At 38.6% G+C, this 20,130-nt stretch overlaps 1 protein-coding gene across 4 annotated transcripts in view; it reads right to left on the minus strand.

Annotated features, from left to right (window-relative positions):
* The window catches only part of APC (APC regulator of WNT signaling pathway), a 103,408-nt gene that overhangs the window by 47,256 nt on the left and 36,022 nt on the right, over positions 1-20,130 (minus strand). For 3 of the 4 annotated variants that reach the window (XM_040580272.1, XM_040580270.1, XM_040580271.1), the window contains exons 3-4: positions 2,459-2,543; positions 1,325-1,526 (exon numbers count right to left, since the gene is read on the minus strand). In XM_040580272.1, coding sequence (XP_040436206.1) covers positions 1,325-1,526; positions 2,459-2,543 — 287 coding nt within the window. Of the gene's footprint in view, positions 1-843; positions 875-1,324; positions 1,527-2,458; positions 2,544-20,130 lie in introns of those variants that run through there. The other variant, XM_040580273.1, reaches the window with a different exon arrangement.

The following is a 20,130-nucleotide window of genomic DNA, read 5'->3' on the forward strand; positions in this document are numbered from 1 at the left end:
TATACAGCAGAACAAATACAATTAGCGATCCTGACTAGGGAAATAAAAACAAAAAAAAAAAAAAAAAAAAAGGAGTGGCTGCTAGAAAAGGCTCAGTATGGAAGTTACTTTCATTCCCCTGACAGGACCAGAAGAAAGGGACCTAGACACAGTACCTTGGAGGAAAAGTGTACTCCTTTCAGCTCTTGACTGCGAAAGTTTTAGTGAACACCAGGAAAGGCCCTTTAGAGGAGGGGTTTCTGAAGGGCTGCCTACAAACCACTATTACCCACCAAACTTCTGTATTAGGCCTCAAGTGGATTTTTTTGTTTGTAATGGCTACTAGGCATAAAAATACTATACTCTGTTTATTTGGTTTTGCAGCTCCCAGCTTGGCACCCCATCCATTAAGTAGCTGTCAATGACCAACTCTTTAGGAAACCCTGTCTTATAGACAGGCTTCTGAAAATACCTGGGATTTCAGTCAGATTCATCACATTGTTACTTTTTCAGCACTTAACAGTGGTGAGAAAACATCCAGGTGTTTGGGAAGCTCCACCTCTTCTTTCTAAATATTTTCAGATGCTGGCAATCTCCCAACCAAAATAAGGTAACCTTCAGCCAATGAGTAACAATGAAACACATGTGAAGAAGCAGTAGAAACAATATGATGTGTTTAAGATATTTTTTTTTTTATTGTGTGCGTCTAAATAAAATATAGATTCCTGTTTTCCTTACTTGTCAAGATAAATATACCATTGATCAGAATCATATACATGACAGCTAAATACTATGTCCATCAGTAAACCTTCATGTTAAAGTTAGAAGTCAATCCATGCTGGATGAATAAACAAAGTAATTTACCTCTCTTTTTCTAGCTCTTCTAAGTAACCAGTGCTTCAATGACCAACTCTTTAGGAAACCCTGTCTTATAGACAGGCTTCTGAAAATACCTGGGATTTCAGTCAGATTCATCACATTGTTACTTTTTCAGCACTTAACAGTGGTGAGAAAACATCCAGGTGTTTGGGAAGCTCCACCTCTTCTTTCTAAATATTTTCAGATGCTGGCAATCTCCCAACCAAAATAAGGTAACCTTCAGCCAATGAGTAACAATGAAACACATGTGAAGAAGCAGTAGAAACAATATGATGTGTTTAAGATATTTTTTTTTTTATTGTGTGCGTCTAAATAAAATATAGATTCCTGTTTTCCTTACTTGTCAAGATAAATATACCATTGATCAGAATCATATACATGACAGCTAAATACTATGTCCATCAGTAAACCTTCATGTTAAAGTTAGAAGTCAATCCATGCTGGATGAATAAACAAAGTAATTTACCTCTCTTTTTCTAGCTCTTCTAAGTAACCAGTGCTTTCTCTGCTTCCATTCATAAATCCTCTTCTTGGAAATGATCCCATAGGAACAGGACTACACTCTCCTGAACGGCTTGACACAGACCCTTCCCGGCTCCCATATGAACGCACAGACATCTTTGGCCTTAACTTCACCCCAGGGAAGTTGGTACTTTCCAAGTTCAGTTCTGGGTAATAAAGAGCAAACATTTTCAGAGTTGGAAGTTCAGCAGCACAAATTTAAAAGATAACTTCTATCTTAATTTCTTATTTCCTGAACAAATCTGTGACTTTCTGGTGGAAACATTTTGCACAGAAATCCACAGAAGAACATAGTGTGAACGAACCCAGTCTTAATCACATACTTCGAGAATACTAGTCAGCTGAGCAGATGGCCAAACTGCCATCTTGACAGTTGGAACAGTATCCCCACATGAGCCTGCCTGCCTCTTTCCCAGAGGACTTAGGAAATGGGCAGTTTTGCATAAATGTCCTCTAAGTTGTTCTTGCGGCCCACTTCCTAATACCTTCTTTCTCAAGAGATCCTACAGATGCTTCATTGTCACACAAATGAAAACAACTCTATTCACCACAAGGCCCTCTGAACATAAGACATACCCTATGGTATTTCTGGTTCAGCGGTAGGGATAATCCATGTTCTACAGGGATCTGGGCTTGCTTTGCACATCCCATATAATGGGATGATGCACATTCCAGCACATGCTTTAGGGGAGGGGGCATCGAAGTACAGAATGACAGATACAATTCCAGTAATATGACACGGAGAGGGCAAGGCATGTAAACAAGTTTAGAAAACTGGTGGAACTAATCCATCATTAACTTAAATGTATTTTTACTGAATGAAATGCAACTTATACCAAAAGCAATTCATATCAAGCCTTAGGGTGACAGCAGCAAAAGTATAAAAGCAGCATAGGTACTTCTTTGTTTTTGCGAATGTGTCTTGAAGCGCTTAGCAAAAATAACAGGCACAGAGACTAAGTCTAACCATCAAAGTCAGCATTGAAAAGAAGATGAAGCAGAGTTAGAAAAATTTATGCCAAATAAAAAACGACTCAGAAACAAATGAACCCTCCTCAAAACATAATTCTAGATTTACCTTTAAGTCGTTCCAGTAAGTCAATTTGTCCAGAAGACCCCATTGCCTCATCTTCAATACTTCCTTGTAGCTGTTTCAGCACCTCCTGTAAGAAATGAAGCTTAGTTAAGGTACATAAATCTTATCCTGGCCTCAAATGCACGTTTATGTAACAGCTACTAAGAGACTGATGTAAATTAGATTTCATGGGAGCAGTGATCAAGTGTCATAACTTTAATTGCCATCAGATACATTCTACAGTATTTCCCCCAGCACTGTCACAATGTAAAGTATATCCAGAATAACTCATCCTCTCTGTAGTCCAAACTATTGGCTTATTTAAAATTTCTTCTCAAAGTAAATACCATTTATCTTGAATTTACAGATGGAGAAATAGAAGCCCAGAGAAATCAGTTACATTTCTCCATCTGTGTACCTAAAATTAGTCATGCAAAAACAAAATTTGGATACATAGTAAAAGTTACAAAAGTATCTTGAATACCACACTTTTTAAACCGCAAAACCACAGCAGAAGTAAACCCCAGGTTTTATTTTCTATGAGGCCTCAACACCGCTGTAAAACAGCAAGGAGAATCACATTATTCTTATTGCTAGTGCTGCTACTACCACCACACCTATGAGGAAAAGACTTAAGATTCCTTCACGGTGTCCTATTATTTGGCTTATTACTACTATCACCATGACCATCTCTACAAGGATGATTTAGGACTCTTCCATACAGCTGGAGCTTCAAAGCTAAGAATATTGCTATGTGGTATTGGAACTATGTATGGTAAAATTATACAGCTGAAGGAACATACATGTAATGCACAAAAAAATTCATAGTAAACAATAACTACTACACTAAAAGAGGCATGTAAGTCCCCAGGTCCCTGATGCTCAGTGGCCTAAATTCAGGTAGAAAATTAAATGCAAGTTAGTGAATGCCTTTTCTACATCATAAAGGCAGATACATCAATAGCAAAAATAAATTGAAAAGACTGGCCACAAGGCAAAAAGCCCTTACTGGAATTTAAAATATCATTTTTTCCTGCTGTGGCATAGCAACTATTTTTAGAAGCAGCAGTAGTCAGGAAACGAAAACAATTCTGGATAATGAAAGGTACTCCATGCTTTTCATACACAGACTTAGATTTTACACCCAGAATTGTACTTCTGTTCAGACCTGAAAAGTAATGAATTTTAGATAATTTGAAATTATCTCGACATCACTGTTTTGCTCTTTTAAGAGCCTAGCATACCCTACTGTCAACTTTAATGGTTCTTACAACTTGTACAGAAAGTACCTTTTAAATGCATTTTGCTCTTTTCAAAGGAAACAACATCACAGAATCATTTTGGTTGGAAAAGACCTTTGAGGTCATCAAGTCCAACTGTTAATCCAGGACTGCTATGTCCATCACCAAACCATGTCCCCAAGCACTGCATCTATGTATTTTTTAAACACTTCCGGGGTGGTGATTCCATCACCTCCCTGAGCAGCCTATTCCCATGCTTCACCACCCTCTCAGTAAAGAATTTTCCCCCAATATCCAGTCTAAACCTCCCCTGGTGCAACTTGAGCTGTTCCCTCTCGTTACTTCTTATCTGGGAGGTGGTGGCAGGTGGACCTACCAACACCAGCCTACAACCTTCTTTCAAGCACTTATAGGGAGCAATAAGGTCTCCCCTCAGCCTCCTTTTCTCCAGACTGAACCGCCCAGGTCCCTCAGCTGCTCCTCACAAGACTTGGGCTCCAGACCCTTCACCAGCTTTGTTACCCTAAATGGCATCCACATTAAGATATTCTTTAAATAGCACGCTACTGAGCTTCTCTACATGCAAAGTGTTGTTCCCTGTACCACAAAGGGATTTTGAGTAAAGAACAGCACAGGGTTCTGGGGACATAATCTCCAAGCACTCAACCCAGAGCAACCAGTAGCATCACAGTCACTGCAGCCACACATCATGTAATTAGATGCTGGTACTCTAGAAAGAATAATTCTGGAGTTCAGACACACTAATTATGTTTAGACTGTTTTGTGGAAATGATTCTGCAGGTGGAGTTGAGGCCCAGTTTCCCAGTTTGCATGCTGCCTGACTGATGAAGTCAAGGTGTGTGCCCACATTTGCATTTTAGATTGGAACAGTCTGATGTCAAACCCCCACCTGCCCTACCAGATGTGTACTTTTGTTCACATCATAGGGTGATCTCTAAACATGAACCAAATTATTTTCTGATCAAAACCCAAGCCACTAGTTACATTCAAGACTCCTAACGGGCATCCACCCCATGGGACACAGACTGCATCTAGCCCAAAACCAAAATCCCCTGTAACATCCATATTATGCATGCTAGGTCCTCCGCATAATTCATGTACAGATCAACTCTTACTGCACCACCTGTTAACGCTGGCATAGCCTTTAGGATCAAGTCTGGTGTGACAGAATTGTTACTCTTGGAAAGACATCTCCACTGCACCTGTGCTTTTCAGTACATTCAAAGGCATCTTCATTAGCTATATGGCCCAGCCATCTCTAGACATAGCATCTGCCTTGTCAGCAGAATCAGACAAACAGGTAATCTGGCGTTTTTCAAAGAAGGACTCCTACATTATCTGACTTACGGGCAGACCACATTTGCAGACAACAGTCTTAGGTTAAAAGCCTAAAAGGGCAATGTGGATATATGTGGAGCGGTCTTGGGAGTTTTGCAGGTTTCTGCAAGACCTGTCAACTCAGATAAATTTAAAAATAACTAATTAATCCCCTTCCTCTGGGAAAAGCACCTTGGTGCACGGAAAAAACCCAACCACACCCAACATCCAAGCCCTCCTCCAATTCTCTTCTTAGAAGCCTCTTTCTCATTGCCCGCGTGGCAGTTCTGCTATTTCATAAATCGTATGTTCAGGATACTTTCCTACATAAAGAGTCTTCCTGCTCCAAAAGCCAGTATGAACAGCTAAGCAGAAATATCACCTTTCCTGTGCTACCAAATTACATAACTGAGGTGTCCAGGCAGCTAGGGATTGCTTTTTCTGAATACCTGCAACAGTTAAACATTAGTATACTGGATCGCTCTTCTGAATGTGCTGTGCTACAATTAATTAATTTAGGTTGTAACTTTTAGTTTTTAAATTATTCCCTTTTTTCCAAGAGCACATGCATTTTTTTAAGTTAGTAGGTAAAGCATTCTTTTCTATACTGTTCTACATTTCTACAGTACCATTGCTTAAGTAACAATGCCATTAGGCTATGACATCAATTTCAACCTCAATCACAGCACACTGAAATCCAAGCTGACAAAGCAGACAAAGGCTAGAGAGGGAGATGCAGCCTTTGGGCCAGGTACTGTGGGAAAACGAGGCAGTGTGCTAAAATGACAAATCAGTGTATTGACAATTTTACTTGAATAAAGGAACAGAGAATTATTCTGCAACAATCCATGTAGAGGAAAAAACAGCAAGTTATCTATTGCTGTGATAGGACATATTTTAATTTATTTACTTGTAACTGCAGGAGTCAACACTAACACCGTTTACATACAGTTCTCCCATTTCCCCTCCTAGGATTATTACAGTGCTTTAAAGGAGTACTTTTCCACAGTAATTTCATTTTATATTTGGTAATGTCTGCTAAACAGGATAAAATCTTCTCCACAAATAAACCTGAATCAATTTAACAAAAGTTAATTTACTATTCTGTTTAGTTATGCAAGTTTTAATAAATATATTACTAGTGGTTTATAGCATTATTCTAAGCAAATTCTTTACTCAGTAGTGACTTTCTAAAAAAATAAACGTAAGTATCTATAAGGCTGCAGAAGTTTTTTCTGTTCTTTTAAAGAATGTAAGTTAAATTACTTTTAATGGTCACTTAAACATAACCTAGTTTATCTTTTCCTTCTGTAGAAGTACAAAAGAATGCTTCTGGAAATGGAGCTGTCCCTATGACTCATCATCATTTAAAAAGATTTCTGTCTTCACAGCCTCTGGACTGTGAAGTACAGAAACAATGTGATTTTTATGTTGTTGTTGTTTGGACTCCATATAGTCCTGACCTTACAACTACTTTATGGATAATTAAATAAAAGAGATCAGACCCATCAGAAGTAACTGGAAAACTACCGAGAAGAAAAGCACCTTAACTATCAGTACATGCACCCAGCTAAGTGGTAAGGATTGTAAATAAAACTGCTTAAGGGCAGTGAATTTACTCAAGCTCCTAATAAAGAATCACAGAGAAACAATACTAAAAATACCAGACTTCAAATCCCTATTAGTTCAGATTTAAAAGTATATGCATTTTTTGATAAATGTAAGCATAAATATTAATATTTATACTTAGAAATACTTCAAAAAGATGGTATCTCACAGAATGACAGAACGGTCAGGGTTGGAAGGGACCTCTGGAGATCATCCAGTCCAACCCCGTGTTAAAGGAGGGTCATCTAAAGCAGCCTGCACAGAATCATGCCCAGGCAGGTTTTGAGTATCTCCAGAGGAGACATTAAAAAAGATATTCTGGTTGTATTTGGTTTGCATGGCAAGGTTTTAGTAGCAGGGGGCTACAAGGGTGGCTTCTGTGACAAGCTGCTAAATCTTCCCCCATGTCCAATGGAGCCAACACCAGCCGGCTCCAAGACGGACCTGCCGCTGGCCAAGGCCGAGCCCATCAGTTAACAATGGTGGTGCCTCTGGGATAGCATCTTTAAGGGGGAAAAGAATCAGTGCAACAAAACTGCAGGTGGGAGAGAGGGGTGAGACTCTGTGGGCGGAACAGCCCTGCAGCCCCCCAGGCCAGCGCCGCAGGAGGGGCAGGGGGGGCTCCAGGGGCCGCAGCAGAGATTCCCCCCAGCCCGTGGTGAAGCCCACGGTGAGGCAGGCTGTGCCCCCAGCCCATGGAGACACACCGTGGGGCAGGTACCCACCTGCAGCCCATGGAGGCACACCGTGGGGCAGTGGGATGCCCCAAGGAGGCTGTGACCCCACAGGGGACCCACACTAGCACAGTCTGCTCCTGAGGGACTGCACCCCATGGAAGGGACCCACACTGGAACAGTTTGTGAAGAATTGCATGTGGGAAGGACCCACATCAGAGAAGTCTGTGGAGAACTGTCTTCCGTGGGAGGGACCCCACGCTGGAGCAGGGGAATAGTGTGAGAGGGAAGAAGCAGCAGAGACAGCGTGTGATGAACTGCCCACAGCCCCCACTGCCCATCCCCCTGTGCTGCTCAGAGGGAGGAAGGTGAGAATTTGGGAATAAAGTTGAGCAAGGTGTTTTAAGATTTGGTTTTATTTCTCATTATCCTACTCTGATTTGATTGGTAAGTTGAGTCAGTTTTGCTCACGACAGTAATTGCCAAGTGATCTCCCTGTCCTCATCTCAATCCATGGGCTTTTTGTTATATTTTCTCCCCTCTGTCCAGCTGATGAAGGGGGTGATGGAGCAGCTTTGGTGGGCACCTGACATCCAGCTAGGGTCAGCCCATCACACTGGTTTAGATATACACCTCTCCTCTGGCAGGAAAAGGAGCACTGATGACAATTCAGACAAATCATGTACATTTGCTCTTCTGTAAACCTTACTTGCTTCCCTCCTCCTCACCTTTTAAACAGAACAAGCTTCATTACTTGAATTCACTTTTCTACAAGTTTTTTGTATTCAGTGAATGCTCAAATGTGTGAAAATCATCATCAAAACGGGATGAAGTTGCTTGTAGTAGTATGCCAGGTATACTCACAGGCCAGTATCAACTGACATTGAAAGCCAACAAAACGTTTTGAAATTTACTGGATTTTTAAAAAATAAGCACGACTGTTTAAAAAGATTTCCAACAAAATCTGTACTATCAAACAATTTTTAGTAAGACACTGCTCATACCTGTTTCTCCTTTATATCTAATAACTATAATTGTGCCTTTGAAGAGACATTCCTGTCATCTACATATATATATACACACACATAGACTTCACTGTGTGTTTCTTTCAGTGTTGTTAACAAACCCCAAACTGAGTTACCCTGTAATTCAGGTGTTCTAGGTTATGACTACCTTGATTATCAATATATTTACAACATCTGAGTATAAAAACAGGTTTAACTGCACAAATATAGAAAGTGTTTACGATTTCAGACAGTAACTGAACATCTATCTTAGCACCATACAGGATGGGAATACTGCATACTGAATGGCTGATAACTTATTTCTAACCAAATCAGCAGTATTTTAAAATGAGAATATTTCTGACAGCATTTGCACTCATTTTTTTTAACCCAATATACTGAAAGCTTGAATTGCAAAAATCACTTTCAGTTTAGATTGAAGTTCAACCCAGTGTTGGATGCTGTTTCACTTATTATTTGTTCAAAAGGGCAGAAAAATGTTAACATATACTAAGAGCACACCCATCACTCAAACTCAACAAAAACATTAAATGTCAAAACAATGCAGGAGAACAGACTTTCAGAATACCATTTTCTGTGCATTTATAGATATCATAAACTTAAGTTCAAGGTCTTACATGACCCTTCGTAACTTGACAGGGCCTTAACACTATCACACATGGTACAATGGTCACAGGGGCAACGTAAGCGCTATGGAAGAGACTCTTTCTCCTACAAATTTTGGCAAATTACACTGCTACTTACACAAGCTTGGTGGGTGCCCTTCTAATGACCTGAAGTGCCAAGCAATCACTCTGGTTGCTGAACCCTATAACCAGGTCCAAATGGTAACAGTAATGACAGCACTGCTGACCGAGGTGAAACAGTGGAGCAACTCCACTTTTAACCTTGTATTAAGAGGAAAGCATTTGTTATGTGAAATGATGTTGTTCGTTTTAATTTCAATTTCAACGTAATTTTCTAAATAAATAAATAAATAAAAATTTCAATTGTCACCCCATGCTCAAGAGCTGTCGTCTGCTGTAACCACATACTAAAGTCGTTAGTAAGTCCTTAGTGCAAGCCCTCTTCCAGATCAACTAACATTATCTGATTTTATGCTCAGAAGGAATGCTGTCTGAAGTAATGGCAGTAACTGTACGTATCACCAGCTCAATTCCACCTAAATTCTTAAAAAAAAAATCATGCAAACCATGATCACCATTTCCCCGTGAGAGATTTCAGAAGTTCAGGCACTTACACATTGGAAAGGGATGTATTGAAATTTAATGGAAACCAAGCATATACTGGAAAGAAAATACTGTATGAATTCACACAGCACAAGTTCCAGAGACTCAGAATTTAGCATGTATTCCAGAAATATTTATACAGGCAAGGAATGTTACTGACAAACCAAAGCCTTTTCTTCCTACTTGTTCACCAAACAACGCATTTGTTGAAAAATATTGGAAAATAATATACTCATGAGTAGAAACTAAAATCTTTACAAATTTAACCTCAAAATAGGCACTGCCAATGTCAATGAAAGACTACTAGGCAGCAAAAAGATAGTAGCTAGTACTCTGCCAACTTGCCCCTAAAGAATTAATTCTCCAGATGAACAGCCTTTGTAAGACTACACACAGCTCACTTCACTCTCTAACTAGACTAGCTAGCTACTATCATGTACAGTAAGACTGTTCATACAGGCAGATAAATAAAGTGAATATGAAGACTTGGGGAAAAAATAGAAAGCTAGTATGGCTACTCAAAGAACAAAACAAGGTGTCACCAGATTCTGTCTGTTTCCATCACACCTGTTTCGCAGAATGGGATGAATATAAAGCTAAATTAGGCTTTCACTGAGAGCAGGGGTATGTATATGCATACCTGCTGTGCAGATGCCCATACAGCCAACCATTTGGAAGATACTTTCAAAATGTCAGATCCTATGCTACTATTCTTATTTTCAAAGTTCTCCTTTATTAAATAGGTACAATGTAAAATTTCTACAGCTAGCCGATTCATTATGGTGCACAAAAAAGTTAGCATAAATGTATGTTATTTCAGAATACAAAACATAATTCGGTTATACTGAAAGCAAAATACACATTATTATTGAATCAAAATATTTTGGCAGGTTGTATTGAGTGTAATTGGATTTTGAGCACTCTGTCCAGGACAGTGCTATGTGAGATCTATATCTCAATTCTCATTGAATTCTCTCCTACTAGCTCAGCTGCCTGCAGACAGTGTTTCTGACAGTGACTGCAGTTGTGGAATTTTCATGATGTATGCAATTCACTCATACTAAGACCACAGCTCATTCAAGGAGACATGGTTTGGTTAAGAAATCCAGCTGACAGAAGAAAATGCTGTTTTAGTTTAGGTTTAGTATCATAAAATAATATTTTAAATAAAATATATTTTCTGGAAAAAGTTCTTTTTTTTTTTTTCCCTGCAGATTGCATTTCTGTCAATAAATAACCTTCAAGAGAAATAGCCGACACTCTACAGATCATTGTATGTATGATAATCTGTCTTTACAGACTTCATTTGCAACGGTAAATTAGAAAATAGCACTCATTTATACAGGAATGTATGTTCATCCTTACTGTGAGCATTAGGCATACTAACTTTGGAATGTTTTCTTGTAGGATAAGTAAAACTGTATAGGGTATACAAACTAGCTGACAAAATCAGGGTGGCGTTGTCTACCTTTAAGCTGGCACTTTCTTAATGTTTCAATGTGCAAACTCCAATAAAATGCATTAAGTTTTTCTCCTCTTTAGTTGGAAAAATAAACACAAAAAAAAAAAGAGTAAAAATAAACTCTAGTGTGTAATTACTACTTTTTTGTAGTTTATTTCAATCACAAGATTTGTTAGTGCTATAAGCAAAGAACAGGGGATTCAGTCACACTGCAATATCCCCACCATTGAAAACCAATATAAACAAGAATTGCACAGAAATTTCTTTTAATTTACGCTTTTGATTCATTGATTCCCTCCCACAGCTTCCTTCTCAACAGCAGGAAACTTATCACCCAAACTCCTCACTCATTTGCTACTGCACCTTGAGCTGTTCTTCAAAACACTTCTAATTCCTACTACATTTCCCTTTACTGTCTGCTGTAATTTATGTTCCTGCTTAAAGCTCCCCTAAAGCTGGGCCACAACAAAATTCAGTGAACTACCAAAGAAATCAAGACAAAGCCCCTACTATGTGCCAGACAGAGCATGTATCAAAACAACCTTTAAAATAATGGAAGTTTAGAAAAGAAAAACGAGCTCTGTTAAGTCAGCAGAGCACACAGTACCATACAAATAACTCCTCAGAGCCAGGAGTACAAAGTATAAAAGAAAACCCTTAACTTTGGCCACATCAGCCAGAATGCTGAAAAATCAGTCAGACAAAATGAAGTGGACTCATTAGAGTTGGCTGGAAGATGCATGGAAACAATGCCAGGACAAGGGCAAATTCAACATTGGCACGACTTTCAGATGTACACTACTTGCATGGCAATGAGCAAACGAAGAGCACACTAGAAGGTTCTCATCAGTTGGTGACACACAGGCCAAGGAGGGAAAGTTTATATTCCGCTGTTAATAGTAGTACCAAGCAAAATAATTTTCTTTCACTACCATCTGTACCCAGGTAAGCAGATTCTTCTCCAAAAAGCTGTAATCCAAGTATGCACAGGTAGAACCAGGATAATGCAAAAAACCCCAAATGCTAGAACTGAAGGATACAGTAAAAAAAGTTATGTGCCCACAGCCACATATGGTATTCACATCAGAGGATGATCATGATGGTTTGCAACTGCCTCATAAATTGTAAACTATGGGATTGTGTCGGCAACTTCAATTACTCAAATTCTCCAGACCTTTAGAGAGTATCTAACAACTCCAGTTTCCTAAAACAAAAACCCACCACCAAAACCTATCACTTCTTAATGTGACAAAGTTATTCTAGTGTTACCTCCCAAAGAACTTTTGAAGTCAAACTACCACACATTTTAGTCCCAACTGACATAGGTACAAATTTTCATCAAAAATGCTTTCCTGAAATTATTTGCTAAGTGTTCTCCAGAAACAATAAAGCTAAAACACTGGGGACCATGCTGCTTTTCAGGTGGCCAGAACTTCGTGGTGGATCTGCTTAGACCTCCTCATCAACACTCTCTGCTGAGCTCTCAAAGACAGCTGAAAAGCTTTTGAACAAACCAAAAAGGTAACCGACCAACCAGGATAATTAGCTAACCTTTAAAAAGTATTAACCATGCCACTGAAAAAAAAAAAGATACTTGGAGACACTTCAGTTGTTACTCTTGAGTCTCAGTACAACTCCACCACTGCCTACTGTACCCTTGCAGGGCAGTATGAACTGCAGAGTGCTACCAGGTCCAAGAAAGGGCTCCATCACCGGCTGGGCAGAGGTCTCCATTTCCTACTCTGCCATGGGCTCTCTGGATTTCTTCTTCAGCCATGGGCTCCCAGGCTGCTGCGGTCACCGTCCCTCCTTCACCCATCTCCAAGTCCATGTCCACTCTGTGTTCCCCTTGCCCTCAAAAGGCCCCTCTCCCTTCCAGAGCTTTTAAGCATTGAGAAGGGAGGGAAATTCCTCCATGTCCTCTTCCTCCTTCTTAAGGGAGCATAACCCAGCTGGGGGAAAAACCCAACAGAATCAAGAGCAAACGCTATTCCTCACACTGAGGCAGATTAAACACCTATCCACACCAACACAACTTCAACAGCAGAAACCCAGTGAGGATACCTGGACAAAAGAAAATCTACTGTTCATTTCTCTTGCATGTCCTCTCCCAAGCTTCCAGGTGGCCTTGACATGCAGACTTCCTGAAACCATGTCTCCCATGGTACCACCTCCCGATCAATTCCTCTGGCATCCAAATGCTCCCATGGGAAAGACTTATGATGAGAAAAGAGCCTTGTTTTGTTTTCCACTTTCTAATCGGATAATGTTATTTGACGTCCATTAGATTTGTTATTGAGGGAAACTAATCACTCCCTGTTTATTTTCCTCATGCTTTTTACTGATCTTCTAGAGCTCAACAATCTTCTGCCAACCCCGTCCCTCTCTGTCTCTGCCCTTTCCAACTGAAAAGTCCCATTCTAACCAATCATGCCACTGAAGGAAGCTTTTCATGTCACTGGTTTTTTTTTTCTTCACCTATACTAATTCTACTACATGCTTCCCGAGGAGGTTCATCAGAACAGGATATATTACTCAGCTTCTGGATGCAACCTGTGTCCATCCTGATAACAACAAGCTTTTTTCATCTCCCTATGTAGGCCCAGTAATTCCCAACATCAGATTGACTTTCTCTTTCCAGTTAACTTATGAATATGTTGAAAAAAACACAGGTCACGGCAGAAATCTCACTAAGACGCTAGTGGTAAAATAAAAACCCACGCCCCTAACTATTCCTTCTGCTTTTTATTTTCTACCTTTAAGTTGGATAGTAATCGAAGAACCTTCCTGAATCAACTTAGGTTCTTCAGAACAACATTATCTGTGTTGATGAGGGACATTACTAACCTCATTTTAGAAATCCAGGCAGACTTACCAGTGTCTATATTGCTTACCTCCTACTCAATGATTCCTTCAGAGAACTCACAGCTGTGAACAGCCACCGCTCTCTCTAAGAAAGAAATGTTAACTCCTTGCTTACTTGTAGTCTGTTCTTTATTGTGGTTTCTGACATGGCCGTTAAACTCAAGCTTGCAGGTCTGTAGATCAGCAGTTTTCCCTAAACTTTCTTCTTAAAAAGTGGCATCATGTCTGCCACCTTCATAGCTTGCATGATGAGGCCATTTTAAGCACGGAATAAAGATCTTTATCTTTGTCTGACAATCACAAAGGACATAAACATGAAAAGCATCTTGCAGGAAAATTACATACATACACACAAATTTGGTAAGCAGTGCAGATGTCTGTCTGGTGGAAGAGAAAAAAAAGATTACTGAACTTCAATTTGAGTTCTATAGTTTGACAACGTATCATTACATTTCACAGATGACACGTAAGGGAAAGGAAGATACCCAAGAAACCAAGTGGAAACACGCTGGTGAAGAATTTCAGGGCCTAGGGCATATCTAACTAACGGAAGACCTCTCTTCAGCAGCAAGGTTGATAGTGTGGATTATGCAGAAGAGAAGCTTTGACAAAGAAGTCATACTTGCTGAATTGTTGCCAGGAGGGAATCTACCATAGATGAACTTCAGGGTCCATGAATAAACAAGAAATAAGAAATTACCAGCTGACAAACTGATGAGGACTTTTGACAGAAGGGAAATAATTCACATGACTACAGTTCTAAAAGTATCCAGATCTCACAATCACTCCAGTAAATGATTCCTCCTCTTAGGCTGTAGCTTGCCCTTTCTTTAAAGCAGAAGGGGTCATACCCCAATCTTCCCAACTGCTGAAGAGGAAAGGGTGGCACAGGTTATACCTTACAGTTGACAGGTCAGCAATGGTCATACTCAAGTTGCTTTCAAACACTTGGGTGACCGACATTTCACTGTATCTGTTTTCTTCTCTTTGTTCTAGAAGTTTTATTGTTGACTCTTAAATTTGAGATAGCATCACTGAGATGTTCTTTGCATAGCAGGGGAATCCCTAAGCTCCATATGAGCAATTACTGTGGAGATACCACAACACTGGATTTGGTTCATGAAGCAACTACAATCCACTATGTTATATATGACTTGACTTCCTAGCAAAAATAATAACACACCAGATAACTCAGATAATTTTGAAACCAGGTTTCCAGTAACATTTCCAGTTCTGGAAATGATGCTAATACTTTAATGTGTGACAGGATGCACAAAGAAATGCCTATCATACTAAATTCAAGATCCAAATATAAACTTCAAGTTATACTGCAGTTTGCTTACTATGTGTAGCCTATTCAGTAATAGTAATTCCAGATCAAATCTATTTTAATGCAAGCATTTTTCTTCTCTGTATGGAATATTTTGCTTTGATGAGACAATATAATTTTTCATTATTTTTTTCATTATGACTTGGTGAAACATTTCACTGTGTGTGATGCCAACCAAAAAACTTTTCTCCGAAGGTGAAAGGAAAAATGGGAAAGGCAAGATGAAGCTAAAAACACTCTTCCTTTGGAAAGAAATGGGGAAGTCCTGTTATTTGACACAGTAAGTATTCCCAGCAAAATGTGTAACTTCTGGTACCTTAGAACAAAACCTGTTGTTAGATTTCTGGAGATGGGATTGCAAGCACGGGTATCCATTAAATGTATGTATCTACCACCTTCTTGAGGAACCTTATATACAGATAGATACATACTACATACGTATATAACACAACAAAACTGTTAAGCTGTATGTATCAGAGGTCTCTGTCAACACAGGCTTCAAATTCTAATTTGCAAGCACATGGCTTACTGTGATACACTGAACTAAAAATTCTTGTGCCAGTTACAAAAATACCTCCCAGTACCTTCCGTGCTTTACAATGGGATCATTAAACACTGATGATCAGAGGCAGCTGATCAGAATGAGATAGGTTTTCAAGGTAAAATATCAAGAAATGGTGGCTAAGCAGATTATATGTCCATAAAATGGGGTTTGATGAGTTAAAAGAAAACTTGGATCACCTGCTTACCTAATCAAGTAGACATCTGATAAGAGTAGTCATACATTCCAAAAGACAGAATCCCTCAGCAGCCATTTTAAAGCAAACCTTTAAAATTTAGGCAAGGAGGATAAAGGGTACTGACAGTAACTGAAATCTTACATCGCCGCACATGTAAACTTCTAAAAAACCTGATGTGATTCAGCCATTGGTATGATGTAAAGGATCAGCACTATTTACTATGCATGGGGGTTTTTTTTTTTTTGGTTTTACTCTTATGGCTTATAGATCACAAAATGCTACTGCCATACAAGGCTGACAAGAGTTCATGCCCAAAAAGTGTAACAAAGTATCAAAACATTGCATGCCAGTTAGTTCCTGGAACATCCGATCTTCTACTTTTATACACATCCTAACAAACTCCAAGCTGGAAGCAGTATATTTTTCAGATTTCCTCTTACTAATGAAACAACCAAGTAACTGTTAAGTTTGCAAACTTGCTTTTCAGTCTGCTATTCCTCAAAGATTTGTATATTCATCCCTTTCAACATCCATAAAAAGATACTATGGGAAGTTATATGTGCAGATAAAATGCAACTTAATCATATTTAATTATAAAATCACACTCCATTCAATTAAGATAAAAGCTTTCTCATATTCTCACAAATCCAGCATGACAGAAACAAGATAAAAAACCAGGCACTATGGCATCTTCTTTAGTACACTTTTTACCTTTTATTCTGCTAACTTGAGTAATAACCAACCTCATGAAGTGTGCACGACACTGCAATAAATCTGGGATATTATATTCTACAGTCTTAACATTTCATTTGCAACCACATTAAATTACAAACATATTCAAAATCAAAATCCTCAAAATATCTTAGTACTTGCTTTTTTTAGTCAAAATCCATTCCAATCCAACATAAAACCATCACAAGATTTATTTATTACCCTGTTGTCTAATTCGTTGAAGAAACCCAAACACCATCTATGTCAAAATATACCACCCTTTGGACTTGCACCAGACACAACAGTAACTAGCTCTCCAGGACCCTCTTTTAAACCTGAATTCCTTGTAACAAACAAACCAACCACCAAATACACCCACAGAAGATTATTAAAACTAAAACCTTTATATGAGTTTTTCATATAATATGCCCAAACCCCACCCTCCACAAAACAAAAAAAATGTAAACATCTCCATGAATTAAGCAGCTCATGATTTTCTGAGAACAAGAGTTTAACCATTGCCTTGTTTCTTGACAGTGTATATTTAGCTGGTTACAAAAACTCAGAATAATTTAAGAAACTTAAGTTCCTCTGAGTCTTCCTATTTTACTATTGATACATGTGGACAAAATACAGAGGATATTAAATAACCCGGAAAATCATATATAGAAAGTAATTTTAAGTATACTATATAAAGATGAAAGAGAGAACATTTTGTCCAAATAAAGATGAAAGAGAATGTTCTGCCCACAGAGGATCACATATAAAGATGGCTTTCTCACACAAGATAACACCCATTACTCACTTACTGTAAAATCCAAAAAACTCAAGAGAACAAGCGTGGATATCAAGCATGACATTATTCTTTCGCTACATGAGGACTTGAAGTTAAGTTACATATACCTATTTCCCCCAAAATTTTATATGGGGAAAAATGCTGATACGAGTTAGCTATGACAACAACAAAAAAAGCCATCCTTAACAGAAAAATACTTGTCTTTTACAAGAACCAGGCAGGAGAGTCTGACAAAGCTTCCTAAATTTACAAGCACAATGCAGTATAGCTGATGTTGGATTGCTTTTTGTCTCTTCATGAATTTTACCAGTTTTTAATTTAATAAAGCCATGTTTACTTTTTCTAAATTTGTCCATAGTGTGTGTTTGATACAGTTACTTTTACATTCTACATCTAGATACTGAAATCATTTTTCTTCATGGGCCAACATCATTATTTCATTGACCAAACAGCATATTTGTTGATTTTAGAGAGAAAATTTTATCATACTGAACTTGTGTATTTCATCTGACAGTAAGCCAACAGTAACAACTGAATTTCCCAAGTTAGTCATGAGGGATTTCTTTTGTTTGAACAGTTAATCCCTAGGACAACACAAATTAAAAAATAAAGTGGACTTTGTTTTACTAATCATTTTGGCACCCCCATTATCCCATTTATCTTTGTTTACCTATCATGTTGTTTTCTGGTCAGCAAATGGAGAATTTTCACTCTTAAATATGCAATTTCACTTTAAACACAAAGCACTCAGACACTGCTCTTATATAGGTCAGTAGTAGTTTATGATAAATACATGTGCAAGATGAGCCCATGTTAAGCTTTTAATTCCAGTACGATTACCTTACATTTCTGAAATGGAACGATTATAAAAGACGAGGCACACGTACACAACATTTTAACACTACTACTGCCAAAATCAGTTTCTTTAACGATACAATATTGTCTTTAAAAATCCCCTTCTAAAATACTGCCTTTCACAACTGATTAAAGAACGTAAGGCAAAAGAGAAGATACAAGCAAACAGTCAAAAAAATTACTGGGAGATGCTTCTGCATCAGCCCACAGATCAAAACCCATGGTGCAAGTAACAGTTATGTTTGCCACAGAACCACACCTTGTTTTCCCCACTGCCACTCCCCTTCCCCCACTAATATGTGGGATTTTACTTGGTAGGAGGGGCTGCTAAGGCTCTGTCACACTTATGTGCTCCCAAAGGATCATTTTTTCCAAAATATTTGCAGTTTTAACTGTGTATATATGGTAGTGGGCTTTCAATCTCCACTGTTCTAGTTCTTATTACATTTCTTGTAATTATCCCTAATTATGGCACTGGAACCATCCAAATCATGCAGTTTCTGTCAATGAAAAAAACCCACCACATACTTTCTCCAAAAGCTTCCAAAACTAAAGTTATCTCTGACTAAAGAGAATCCTGCAGTGATCCCCATCAAGCTTCACTCACAGACTCCAAATCAGTACCATTCCCATACCATCCTTCAGGTTAAGAGTCAAGTCAAAGCTTTCAACCCCTTTCAAACACATCTGAAACAAAGGCAGAAAAGAAACTTTCTTGGTTCAGGTGCAGAAGCAAGCACTCCTTAGGACTACAGCTGATTAGGATTTATGGAGAGAACATGGAAAAAAAGATTTTATATCTCAAATTAATCTGAACAACCTCCTCCCCATCTATCCCCTACAATGAAAATAAATATATCCAGTTTGATACTTGAGTTGGAGGTTTTCTAGCATGAACTCCTTAGATCTAGAATGGCATTTTGGGACAGAAAAAAATGCAACATCTACTCTGCATGTGTTCATAAGCACTCCTCTGTGGAGTGTGATAGAGCCACTTTCCATTTGTTGGTCTGCCAGGCTTGAAGTAAGGACAGAAAGCTGTTCCACATCACAAATTAATGCCCTAGAGACCAGCTTATACAGCTGGTCTGTCTCTAGGTCAGTGGAAATTTAATTATCTGCACAAAAGCTTAAAAAAAACCCCACAAACTGTATGAGGACAAAGGGGGGAAAAAAAGACATTTTCGCTCTTCCTTTTTCAAACACTGAGGAAGATCACTCTCCTGTCCTTCCCTCTCTTACTTTTGACTGCAATGACAGGGGAGTTACAATTTTGTTATAACATTAAGAAAAACACTATAAATGACAGAACTAGCTTTCAGATACATAACTGAGCAAACACTGATTTTTCCCCACAGCTGCTAATGCCAACCACTGTTTTGAGTAGTTGGTGTAAAGGACTATAATTTCATTTCAATTCAGGCAGGAGAGCAGTTTTCATTTTAGAGTGCGGTGCAAGTATCATAAATATCTGAAAAAACTGTGCTTCTTTCAAGTGTTGTAACTAGGGGCAGTGCTTCAGAACACAAGAAAATTTTCTTACAGTAAATATACAGGTCACAATTTACATGCTGGAGGAAAAGAAAGTTAAGTTCAAAGTATTTTTAATTGCCACATTCATCAAATTACCATATTAAAAAAATAAAGATCAGTTATAAAGGAACAGTAAGTCCGTGATATGAAGATAAGGAAGCGAGGAGATGGACATACAAATGTTGTTTAATACTTAGAACATCCCTGCCCTGTACAGGGGTATATGCAGAGATACCAACCAATTCTGAGCCGTATTAACTGAGATACC

This window comes from Falco naumanni, chromosome Z (assembly GCF_017639655.2).
Source record: "Falco naumanni isolate bFalNau1 chromosome Z, bFalNau1.pat, whole genome shotgun sequence".
Classification (NCBI taxonomy): domain Eukaryota; kingdom Metazoa; phylum Chordata; class Aves; order Falconiformes; family Falconidae; genus Falco; species Falco naumanni.